Raw genomic sequence first — 10586 nt, 5'->3', positions numbered from 1 at the left:
GCCAAATGTAGCTCTGAACGCACGCCCAGAATATACTAGCTGCTCAACTAACATTAGCTATACCTAATGTCAATTACCATGATGACAGTGATTTACTGGGCCCTGGCCCTCACATAGGTAGTCAGATCTCAATATCCATGGGTTCCACATCCATGGACTCAAACCTGAGGCTGGAAAATATTCCACATTAAAAAAAAAAAATCTACTGAACACGGACAGACTTTTTCCTTGTCAGTGATCCCTAAACAATACAGTATAAGAACTCTTTCCATAGCGCTTACATTGTTTTAGGTACTGTAAGTAATCGGGGGGATGTAAGCTATGCGGGATGATAGGCATAGGTGGTATGAAATATCATGGCATTTTACATGCGGATCTTGGATGGTCGAATTCCCACACGTGCTAGACAGAAGAGCGCTCTGACTCCAGACCCGACCCTTGCCATATTATCCATGCTGTTTCACTGAGCCTATCCAGAGATAGTCACCTCACCTCCCCCACCCCCCCGGGAGGGGGCTGAAAAAGCAAGTGGTGGGAACAGCTTTGAGAAAGGAGAAACTAATGAAAGCCTAGCCCCGGTCAAAGGGCTTGGTGATATGGACACAAACCATGGAAAACAAACCGGAGACGACGGAGTGCAGCCGGGGCAGGAGGACAGGTGAGGTGGCGGGGTCGGGGGTGGCGTGGGGGCTGAGCTGAGACCCTGGGCACAGCGAGCCGGCTTTCTGCTTTGTTCGTTAACTGGACCCCTTCTCCTGCAGGTGGATTGCACCTGGGCACCCGCTCTCATTTCTCATGGTGGCCCCGGAACAGGTTCACGTATGGCCAGCTCACGAGGGCCCACCCTTTGGCCTCCAGCCTCGCCAGCATCTGGCCCAAGGGCGGGCACGGAAGGTCCTCAGCCGAGGTGTCGCGGAGCACTGGACATGTATGCACCCCTAAGCTCAGCGAGGGCACCCCCCCGCAAAGGGCTTGTGTCCAGCTGGCTCGCTCGGCACGCGCAGGGCTTAAGGGGGCCGGGTGGGCCTCTCCGCATGCTCAGAGTCGCGGTGAGAGGCAGGTGAGCGGGATTCTAGCAGGAAAGAGGGCTTCGGTTGGAAAGTATGGCAGAAGGGGAGGCGGCAGCTCCAGAGAGGTCCTGCCCCTGGAAGCCAAGAAGTAGGCGGCCATTTGCCGCCGTCGGGTCCAAGCGGTCGCAGGGGCCCCGGGCCCACGGTAGGCACCGCGGGGCAGAGGAGAGGCTGCCCCCACGGGCGTGGTCTCAGCCCGCCGGCGCCCGGAGCGCACGGGTAGAGCTCTTTTTTCTCCAGGTGAGTGAGTGGCGCGGCCTGGGTCCCGGCGTGCGGGCAGTCGGGGGGCTGCACCGTCCCACAGGACCCTGGGCAGAATGCGGGGACTGCAGGCGGAGGCGGAAGACCCCGGGGGACCGCGTTGACCCGTCACGCTCGTCCGTCCGGAGCCTCGCGGGGACTGCAGCCCATGCGCCCTCCGACTTCCAGCGCCGGGGGCAGAAGGAGCGGCCATCGCCGCCGTGACGAGCGAAGGGGGGGCGCAGAGTCCCCGGCCGCGCCGGGCACCAGGGGGAGGGGGCCCGGAGCCCTCCCCGCCCCGCCCCTCCCGGGGCCTCCCGCCCCCCGGGGCCGAGCGCCACTCCCATTGGACGGCCGGCTTCGGCGCCCCTAGCCCATTGGCCGGCCGCCGTGAGGAGCACGCGGCCACCGTGGCGGGCGCGCAGTCGGAGGGCCGCGGGCTGGCCGGCGGGCCGAGGGCGGCGCGGGCGGCCGGGGGCCATGGCGGGTGCAGGGCTGCGGGCGGCCGCTCGGCGCTGGCTGCTGTGCGGAGGCCAGGGCGGGCCGCGCGCCGCCTCGTCCTCGCCGTCCTGCCCGGGCTGCGGCCCGCCGGGCCCCGGCGCCCAATGCCCCGGCGCTCCGCGCTCCGCGCCCACCCCGACGCCCGCCGGCGGCGCCGAGCTGAGCGCACACCTGTGGGCTCGTTACCAGGACATGCGGCGGCTGGTGCACGGTGGGTGAGCCCCGCGGTCCGTGCGGCCGACGGGCTGGGCGCCGCTTCTGGGAGGAAGTGCCCGGTTGGTCCGCTAGAGCCCGAGAGCCGGGGTTCTTTTCGGGAGAGGCGCCGGTGGCTCGTCCCGGGGGCCTCGGGGGCTTCCCGAGTCTCCACCCAGCGCCCCGACGCCCGGGGGCGAGCGGGAGGTTTGTGCCCGGACTAGGTCTGCGGGAGCTGGGCAGCTGGAGCCGCCGCCGGAGAGCGGGGTCTGGCCGCGCGGAAACTCTCCCAGCCCCTTGTTCTCCGGCCGCCGCAGTCAGGGTGGGAGTGCGGAGGACAAAGCCTGCGCGGCGCTGGCCGGAGTGGGCTCCCGGCGCGCTCCCAGTCCGGAGCGAAGGCGTTGGAAAACCAAGAGCAAGCCTCGCACTCCCGGGGATCCGAAGGGCTGCACAGGGCGCTTCACCTCCCCCGTGGGCCTCTCAGCCCCCCTGGCCAAAGGGGTCGATGTCCACCGCCCGGGCGGGTGCGGGCTAGGCCCTGGCCCTCCATGAGCCTTGCCCTTTTGGGAGCTCGGTGTCCTCAGGCACAAACCCTACTGGGGCCGCTATTGTCACGGGGTTGTGGGTTGTGGCGGTGACTCGGGAAGAACCCGGTAAGGAGGGCCAGGGGAGCTTCCGGAGGGTATTGTCTGTTAAGACAAAGTGGCCGGGTCTGGAAGGTTCCAGCCGACCGGACAGGGGCTTCCACTCGTGCTGCAGAGGCCTGGAAGTGGAGGGTGGCCCCCCGCTCGTCCCTGAGCAGGTGACGGCAGAGTGGCTTCTGAAGCCTTTGGGGTTGAATTTGTTAACTTGCAGGGGCAGGTGTGTGCTGGTAAGGAGATGTCTTTGCTTTGGGCCTGGAAAGGCTGAGTGGCCTGGGAGCTCTGCCCTGGGGCGTGGGAGTCTGGGCTCGGGGGTCTAGAGACATTGGCCTTCAGTGCCCCTCACTGAACTCCCAAGGGTGCAAGGGGCAAGCTCGTATCCACCAGGATGCCATGGTGAGCCCCGGAGTGGGCCAACTCCATGGCTCTGGGCCCTGGCCCTTCCCACCTGGCTGGGGTGTGGGGAGCGGTGGGGGGGAGTTGCTAAGGTTTTACTGGGGAGCCTAGGCTCAGGACAGACTCCATCCTGTCCTGAGAGCAGAGGGGCAGGACTGAGACACCCCCCCACCAGCCTGGCCTTCAGGTGGTGCCGTCAGCAGGTGGAGGAGCAGTTTTTAGGGCAGGTGCTCCATTGCCCACTGCTGGGAGACCTCCTTGGGTCTCTGGACCATGGAGAAATAAGTGTGCCTGCCTCCGAGTTTGGAGTGAGGATTGACCGTACGGGCTTCCATGGGGGCCCCGGAACTGGGACTTGGAAGCTTGACTGGGAGAGAGGAGCGTAGGGGCTGGACTGGACGCTGCGGCCAGGAAACCAGGCAGGCAGGCTAGTGTTGGTGAGGACACATCCCTGCAGATTCTGCGCGCCCCACAGCCTCGTGGAGGGGAGAGGGAGCCGTGGTCTTCTCTGTCCAGAAATGAGGTCAAGAGGCCAGGCCCGTGGATGGCTTCCCCGTCCTGCTTTGTTTCCCACTGCTGGGCCTCTGGGAACTCACTCCTGGTTTGAGAGCTATGTGCTGGCCAGGGGCTGCTGCCCACCCTCGAGGGCTCCCTCAAGACACCCAGAGTCAGAGTGGGCACCATGGTGAGGCCCAGTGTCCAAAGGGCACCTGCAGGGCGGCAGTGGGCTGTGGCCCCCATCAGCCAGGCCGAGCGTGTCCTGTCCGCACCCACAGATCTGCAGAGCAGCCACTCTGCTGTCCTGGGCCCGCCAGAGGAACCAGCCACACCTGTTCCCACACCCACAGCCTGCGCTCCAGCAAAGTAGGTGGGGGCGGAGCCTTGTGTTCCAGTGCTGTGGGCCTGGGAGCGGGGCAGCTGCTTGGCCTGCTGTGGGGCCAGGGCTTCTGCTTTGCCGTCAGGACTGAGGCCCTGGGAAGCAGTACCCTGTGCACCTGGTCCTGGCTGCTCGCCTGCCATCGTGGGCTCTGCCTCTGGAGCTCAGTGGGTGTGTTCCCCACGTAATCCTGTGTGTGTGTGTAGGGGCGCAGAACAGGAAGGCTGCCCCAAATGGCTTGGTTCCAGTCTTTTCCCCCTTTTAGAGGCAAGGAAACAGAGCCCCAAGATCTGAGGTGCAATCCTAAAGGCACAGCCCATGCCCTTCCCATCGTATGCCTTTTCCCCATCCACCTCCCCCATTGTCCACATGGGGAAACCAAGGCGGCTGAGCCCAGGGCCCTGGCGCCCACTCCGCCAGTGCTCTGCCCAGCCTCCCTGCGAGGGCCTTGGAGCCAACTGCAGCCGTTTAGGAGCTGTCAGGGGTGACCATATCCCCAGAAGGGAGCAGCCTGAGCAACAGGCCCAGAACGCGACATCACACGTCTTGCTTGTCGTAATTAGCAATGTTCCCTGGCCAGAGCCAGAGAATGTCATTATGTGGCACTGGCGGGCAGCTGAAATCCGATTAGAGGGGACTTGCCCTGTGGACTGTGGCAGGTGCTCAGAGCCCGCAGCCTCTTGAGTGGGGTGCTGGGGACCGGCCCCAGCCCGAGGCAAGGGCGAAAGGCAGCGGGCACCTTGAAGAAAGCCTCAGCCCCCTGGGCTGGCCGGGACGGAGCCAGTACCCTCGAGGTCTGAACCCTCGTCCCTCGTAGCCGCCCCCAAGGAGGCTGGGAGGCGCAGGAGTTGTTCAGGAGCCAGGCCGCAGCACTCCTGGTCAGGTTTTGAGCAAGGGGGCAATGCACACCGCAGTGTGCACAGAGCAGCTGTCCTGGGGCCGGACGGTGAGGGCAGAGTGCCTGCCTGAGGCGCAGCACGTCTAGGGGGGCGGCAGGCGAGGCCCCTCGGCAGCTCTGTGAGCCTGGGCAGGTGACTTGTCTCAGCCTGTTTGACCACTGCAGCGTTGGGCCCGGAGTTGCTTTGTGAAGCTTACAGGACCGGGCACTGCCACAGCGCCGTGACCATCATCCCCCACGCATTGCCTCCTTGCCTGTCCTCCCTCTAGACCTCCTGCCCCCTGAGGTCTGCAGCCTCCTGAACCCCGCAGCCATCTATGCCAACAATGAGATCAGCCTGCGTGACGTCGAGGTCTACGGCTTCGACTATGACTACACGCTGGCCCAGTACGCGGACGCGCTGCACCCCGAGATCTTCAGTGCCGCCCGCGACATCCTGATCGAACAGTACAAGGTGAGGCTGGCCAGGCAGGGGCCCGGCATGGCCTCAGCCCAGGGCTGCTCAGCCTGCTGGATCTGTCCCCTGAGGCTGCCAGCAGCAGGGCCTGTGGTGGCGCTGGCTTAGGTCCGGCCCCCTTTCTTTGAACAGTACCCAGAGGGGATTCGGAAATATGACTATGACCCCAGCTTTGCCATCCGTGGCCTGCACTACGACATTCAGAAGGTGAGCGGCTGGGTGCTGAAACCCCCCCCCCCCGGCTCCTCCTGCCTGGCCGAGGGGCGCCTCCTGATGGGTGCACACACCTGGCCTCAAGCTGTGGCTTCCTCCTGGCATGAATGCGACTCCCTGGGTCCTTCCGGCTTGGCATGGGCCTGGAATAGCCGGCCCAGGAGGAGCAGCAGAACGAGCCCTAATCCCCTGTCCTCCAGAGCCTCCTGATGAAGATTGACGCCTTCCATTACGTGCAGCTGGGGACAGCCTACAGGTCAGCGCCCACTCCACCCTGTCCCTGCCCTTGCCCTGGGCTCGGGACCCCTTGGGACTGATGGTGTCCGTGCCCCTCCCAGGGGCCTCCAGCCCGTGCCAGACGAGGAGGTGATCGACCTGTACGGGGGCACCCAGCACATCCCCCTGTACCAGATGAGCGGCTTCTACGGCAAGGTACTCCCCTCCCTGCCCATGTCCCGGGACAGGCAGAGCCCTCGGTCTCCGGGGCCGGGGGCCGGGGCAGGTGGCTGAGATGGCGGCCCCTCCCTCCCCAGGGCCCCTCCATCAAGCAGTTCATGGACATCTTCTCACTGCCGGAGATGGCCCTGCTGTCGTGCGTGGTGGACTACTTCCTGGGCCACGGCCTGGAGTTTGACCAAGCGCACCTGTACAAGGACGTGACGGTGAGGACGCTGGGGCTGCCCCTGCACACTTGGGCAGGTGCGGTCCGGCCCCATCTTCACCGTCCCCTGCTGCCCCCAGGATGCCATTCGCGATGTGCACGTGAAGGGCCTCATGTACCAGTGGATCGAGCAGGACATGGGTAAGTGGAGAGGGGACCCCTGGGGCCTGCGTGGGCAAGGGGCAACGGGCAGGGGGTAGGGCCGGCCCTCACACACATGCCCCCCCCCCCCCCATTAGAGAAGTACATCCTGAGAGGGGACGAGACGTTCGCCGTCCTGAGCCGCCTCGTGGCCCACGGGAAACAGCTGTTCCTCATCACCAACAGTCCCTTCAGCTTCGTGTGAGTCCAGCCCCGCTGAGGCCGGAGGGGCAGGGCCCGGGCCTGGGCCCTGGAGGCTGGGCAGGCCCCCGGCGCCTGTGAAGCCCATCCCCCTGCCCACCTCTGCACAGGGACAAGGGGATGAGGCACATGGTGGGTCCCGACTGGCGCCAGCTCTTTGACGTGGTCATCGTCCAGGCGGACAAGCCCAGCTTCTTCACTGACCGGCGCAAGTACGGGCGGGGCGGGGCAGGGGCAGCGCACCCTGAGGGTGGCACTGACCCGGGAGGTGGGCTTGGCCTTTGCTCACTGCCCCAGTGTGGGGTGAGGATTCCCTCCGCCTGTCTGCGGGTGGCTGCGTGGGCAGGTGGGCCTTGACGGAGCAGAGCAGGGGGACCTGGCTGGAGTGCCGCACTGTCCCGCAGGCCTTTCAGAAAACTCGACGAGAAGGGCTCCCTGCAGTGGGACCGCATCACCCGCCTGGAGAAGGGCAAGATCTACCGCCAGGTGAGGGCCTTGGGGGTGGCGGGGCGGGGCGGGGCCAGGCCCTGGCTGTGTCCAAAGGTTGGCCTCCAACGTGAGCTGCCTGGGGGTGGACTGCAGCTCCCCATCTCGGTAGTAGTAAGGGCCAGCAGACCCAGTCGCCGGTCTCCCTCGGCCTCGCTTGTCTGATGTGGGCCTGGGCTGCAAACCCCTTAGTCAGCCAGTGCCCGAAGGCGTGGCTGGGGCCTCTGAGCTGGGCCACTGGGGACGGCTCTCAGGGCTCTGGGGAGACTCCCTCTTCCTGTCTGGCTGGTGGATTGCGTGCCCGTGTGCAGGCGGTGATGAAGGTATTTAGGCCTGGCTGGAATGCCTAAGTCCCTGCTGAGCTGGGCTGATGAGGAGTGGGGGTTCCGGAGGCCTGAGTGCAGGCCTGGCTCGCCAGTGCTGTCCCCAGCTCTGCAGCCTTCACGTGCAGGCCCAGCCGTGTTCCTTGTCCTCCAAGGGTGAGGCCGGGGAGGGTCACACACCAGTGTGGGAAGTGGACAGCTTTATGCCCCCACTGCGGGTGGGGGATCCTGCTTGGTCCGCCCAAGTCCCCCTCTACCGCCTTTGCACCTCCTGCCCCTTGAGGGCCTCTCCCTTGGTCCAGGGGGTACAGCCGCCTGCCCCCCAGCCTCTCAGCCCCGTGTCCCACCTCCCTCTGCCCTGGGAGCTGGGCCTTGCTGGGTTGTCCCTTGCCTGGCCTCTCTGCTCTACGGCTGTCCCCATTGGGTAGGCCCAGCTGAGCGTCTCCGTCATTGTGTAGCTTGGGAGCAGGAGCAATAGGGGGCCTCCCCGCGACCTCAGCGCTCGGCCCTCTGGGTCTCTAGGGGCTGAGCTGGGGCGGCCAGCCAGGACTGGAGGGCCCGGGGCCTGCCCTCGGGTTGGTTTCTCACAAACAGGGACTCAGTCCCTAGCTGAGGGTGTGGGAGTGAGGCCACCAGGAGGCCTCAAGGCATGGGGTAGCCACGCCAGCCGCTGGAGAACTCCCTGCGCCAGGCAGTCCCCCCTTCCCAGGAGGGAGCAGACAGCAGGGCCACGGGAAAGGTCAGCCGGCATCCGGCGGGGGGCCAGAGCCCGGCGTACATGGTCCCCCTCTCTCCCCAGGGAAACTTGTTCGACTTCCTGCGCCTGACCGAGTGGCGTGGCCCCCGGGTACTCTACTTCGGAGATCACCTCTACAGTGACCTGGCGGTGAGGGGGCTGGGCAGGGGGCGGGGGGGCGGTGTGCTCCCTGCCGGTGCTGAGCCTTCCCGCCCCGCTGCCCCACAGGACCTCATGCTGCGGCACGGCTGGCGCACGGGCGCCATCATCCCCGAGCTGGAGCGCGAGATCCGCATCATCAACACGGAGCAGTACATGCACTCGCTGACCTGGCAGCAGGCGCTCACGGGGCTGCTGGAGCGCATGCAGGTGCCAGGGCAGCCCGCCCGGGGCGGGGGGCGGGGGTCCCGCCTCCTGGTGCAAACCCCCCACACCATGTCTCCCCCAGACCTATCAGGACGCCGAGTCCCGGCAGGTGCTGGCTACCTGGATGAAGGAGCGGCAAGAGCTGAGGTGAGAAAGGTGGGCCCGGGGGCAGGGCCCCCGCCCCTCCTGAGCCCGCCCCTCCAGCAGCCCCGCTCCCTCCCTAGGTGCGTCACCAAGGCCCTGTTCAACGCCCAGTTTGGGAGTATCTTCCGCACCTTCCACAACCCCACCTACTTCTCCCGGCGCCTCGTGCGCTTCTCCGACCTCTACATGGCCTCGCTCAGCTGCCTGCTCAACTACCGCGTGGACTTCACCTTCTACCCGCGCCGCACGCCGCTGCAGCACGAGGCCCCGCTCTGGATGGACCAGCTGTGCACGGGCTGCATGAAGACACCCTTCCTCGGCGACATGGCCCACATCCGCTGAAGGCACCTTTATTGTCCGGGGCCGGCCCCCCGCCCCTCCTGCCCTGCCTCTGGCCTCCGTCCCGACAAGCAATAAAAGCCGTCTCCTTCCGGCTTGGTGCGTCCGGTTCTGCACAGTCCGTCACTCGACGGCGAGGATCCTCTGCGTGTCGGGGAAGTCGTCGTCCAGGAGTGAGTCCTGGGGAGAGGAATGCCCTTTGTGGCCAGGCCTGGGGGGGGGGGGGGGAGCCGCGGCCGCACCCGAGCCCCATCCCCCGTACTCACAAGGGGCTCGCAGAAGGCATCATGGCTGCCGAACACTGGGTTGGGGACAGAGACCAGGGTTGGGCTGGGCGCTTGTTGCCACGGGGAGAAGTCGTCGTTAGCATCATCTTCCGCCTGGCAGCAGCAGAGAGGTGAGCACTGCGGGCCGCAAGGTGGGGGCTGGAGGTCCCTAGCCCCCCGCTGCCACCGCCCCTACCTGGAAGGTGGAGAAGCCAAAGCCTGCGGGTTTGCCACAGGCACGGATATAGAGGGCTCCGGCAACCAGGCCCAGCAGCGTTCCAGCCACTACCACGGCTCCCACACCTGCTGCCACGGGAGAGGCCCGGGGCGCCAGTACGGCCCGCTGCAAGTAAGCCTCGTGTCAAGGACTGGCAGGGCCGTCCCCGCACCCCTCCCCCCACTGTCTCCAACTCACAGCCTGGGGCGGTGCCAGCAGGGGGCTGGCCAGAGTGTGGATGATGCCGTTGGCAGCTAGCATGTCCCACACCAGGACACGGCTAACCACAACTGCCCCGGGGGCCTGCAGGTAGAGCACAGGGAGGACAGGCAGGTCAGTGAGGGCCCAAGCCGGCAGTACGGGGGGGGGCCGTGGCCACACTCACCGTAGCAGCGCTGGAGCTGTTACCGGGCCCTCCGGCACTAACGAGGAGGCTGAGGCCCGAGTGCGCGCGGAGCAAGGTGCCCCAGCTGGCGTTGGCGCTCAGGAAGGTGGTGTTGGAGGCGTGCAGCTCCAGGTCGGGCCCGCTCAGTGTCTGTGGGCAGACATAGCGTGGGGCCCAGGCCCGGCCCGGCGCCTCAGGCCACAGCCCACGCCCCTCGCCCCTGCTGCTTACCATGTTGTCCACGAAGCCCTCGTTGACGGGCACAAAGAGTGTCTTGTAGGGGAGCTCCTCTTGCAGGAAGCTCAGGAAGTCGAGACCCCGCTGGGTGGCGTTAGCATAGGCCAGCAGCATCTGGGAGGGCAGCCGTTCAGGGCTGGGGCAGGCTCCCTCCCCGGGGGCCCCAGCCACCCAAGCCCTGCCCCACACACCCCATAGAAGGTGGAGAAGTTGGCCGTGGCAGCCAGGACATCGAGGAGCTTCCCGTTGCATGTGTCGATCCCGTCGCCCACGAAGCCGTCGCGGCAGCGGCAGGCCACATCTGCAGGAGAGGCAGCTCGGTGGGTGGGTGGCTCTGGAGAGCCGAGGAGCAGGGCGGGCGGGGCGCACGCACCTTGTGCGCGGTAGCAGTAGGCATCCCAGCGCTCCGAGAGGTTCTGCCGGGGACCCAGGCTGACCAGGCCCACCGGACCGTCACCGCAGTCGGCCGCAGGGTGGGCAGTGGAGCCGTTGGCCACCCAGCCCACGAAGCACAGGCGGAAGCCCAGCTGGAGGGGGCAGGAGAGCATGCTGAGACCCAGGGCCGGCTCCAGGGGCCTCGGTCACAGTGTGGCTGCAGT

At 66.3% G+C, this 10586-nt stretch overlaps 2 protein-coding genes across 4 annotated transcripts in view; one reads left to right on the top strand and one right to left on the bottom strand.

Moving 5' to 3' along the window:
- Positions 1-357: 357 nt before the first annotated feature.
- NT5DC2 (5'-nucleotidase domain containing 2) lies at positions 358-8992 on the top strand. 3 transcript variants are annotated; one of them, XM_062201040.1, is made up of 15 exons: positions 358-658; positions 762-928; positions 5085-5269; positions 5405-5479; positions 5686-5741; positions 5824-5917; positions 6019-6147; positions 6227-6287; positions 6386-6488; positions 6599-6700; positions 6893-6974; positions 8097-8183; positions 8262-8402; positions 8482-8546; positions 8624-8992. In XM_062201040.1, exons 1-15 carry the CDS (start codon positions 597-599, stop codon positions 8883-8885), a joined length of 1671 nt encoding a protein of 556 aa, XP_062057024.1. In that variant the 5' UTR covers positions 358-596; the 3' UTR covers positions 8886-8992. The 3 variants fall into 3 exon arrangements, with proteins under 3 accessions (XP_062057024.1, XP_062057022.1, XP_062057025.1); XM_062201041.1 differs by lacking the exons at positions 358-658; positions 762-928 and adding exons at positions 3708-3725; positions 3817-3904; XM_062201038.1 differs by lacking the exons at positions 358-658; positions 762-928 and adding an exon at positions 1791-2022.
- Positions 8968-10586, bottom strand: part of STAB1 (stabilin 1) — a 25265-nt gene continuing 23646 nt past the window's right edge. Inside the window, exons 62-69 of the mRNA XM_062201037.1 lie at positions 10361-10514; positions 10179-10288; positions 9982-10101; positions 9751-9900; positions 9564-9668; positions 9345-9491; positions 9149-9262; positions 8968-9062 (exon numbers count right to left, since the gene is read on the bottom strand). Of these exons, the coding sequence (XP_062057021.1) occupies positions 9006-9062; positions 9149-9262; positions 9345-9491; positions 9564-9668; positions 9751-9900; positions 9982-10101; positions 10179-10288; positions 10361-10514 (957 nt within the window). The 3' untranslated portion in view covers positions 8968-9005. The remainder of the gene's footprint in view (positions 9063-9148; positions 9263-9344; positions 9492-9563; positions 9669-9750; positions 9901-9981; positions 10102-10178; positions 10289-10360; positions 10515-10586) is intronic.

Source organism: Lepus europaeus, chromosome 9 (genome assembly GCF_033115175.1).
Source record: "Lepus europaeus isolate LE1 chromosome 9, mLepTim1.pri, whole genome shotgun sequence".
In the NCBI taxonomy this organism is placed as follows: Eukaryota; Metazoa; Chordata; class Mammalia; order Lagomorpha; family Leporidae; genus Lepus; species Lepus europaeus.
This window is presented reverse-complemented; position numbering and strand designations above follow the sequence as displayed.

Excerpts from the sequence above, each read along its gene's own strand:
- NT5DC2 (XM_062201038.1), top strand. The coding sequence starts at position 1,791 with ATGGCGGGTGCAGGGCTGCGGGCGGCCGCTCGGCGCTGGCTGCTGTGC. Across the intron at positions 2,023-5,084 it reads CATGCGGCGGCTGGTGCACG|ACCTCCTGCCCCCTGAGGTC; the intron begins GTGGGTGAGCCC and ends TCCTCCCTCTAG. Across the intron at positions 6,489-6,598 it reads AACAGTCCCTTCAGCTTCGT|GGACAAGGGGATGAGGCACA; the intron begins GTGAGTCCAGCC and ends ACCTCTGCACAG.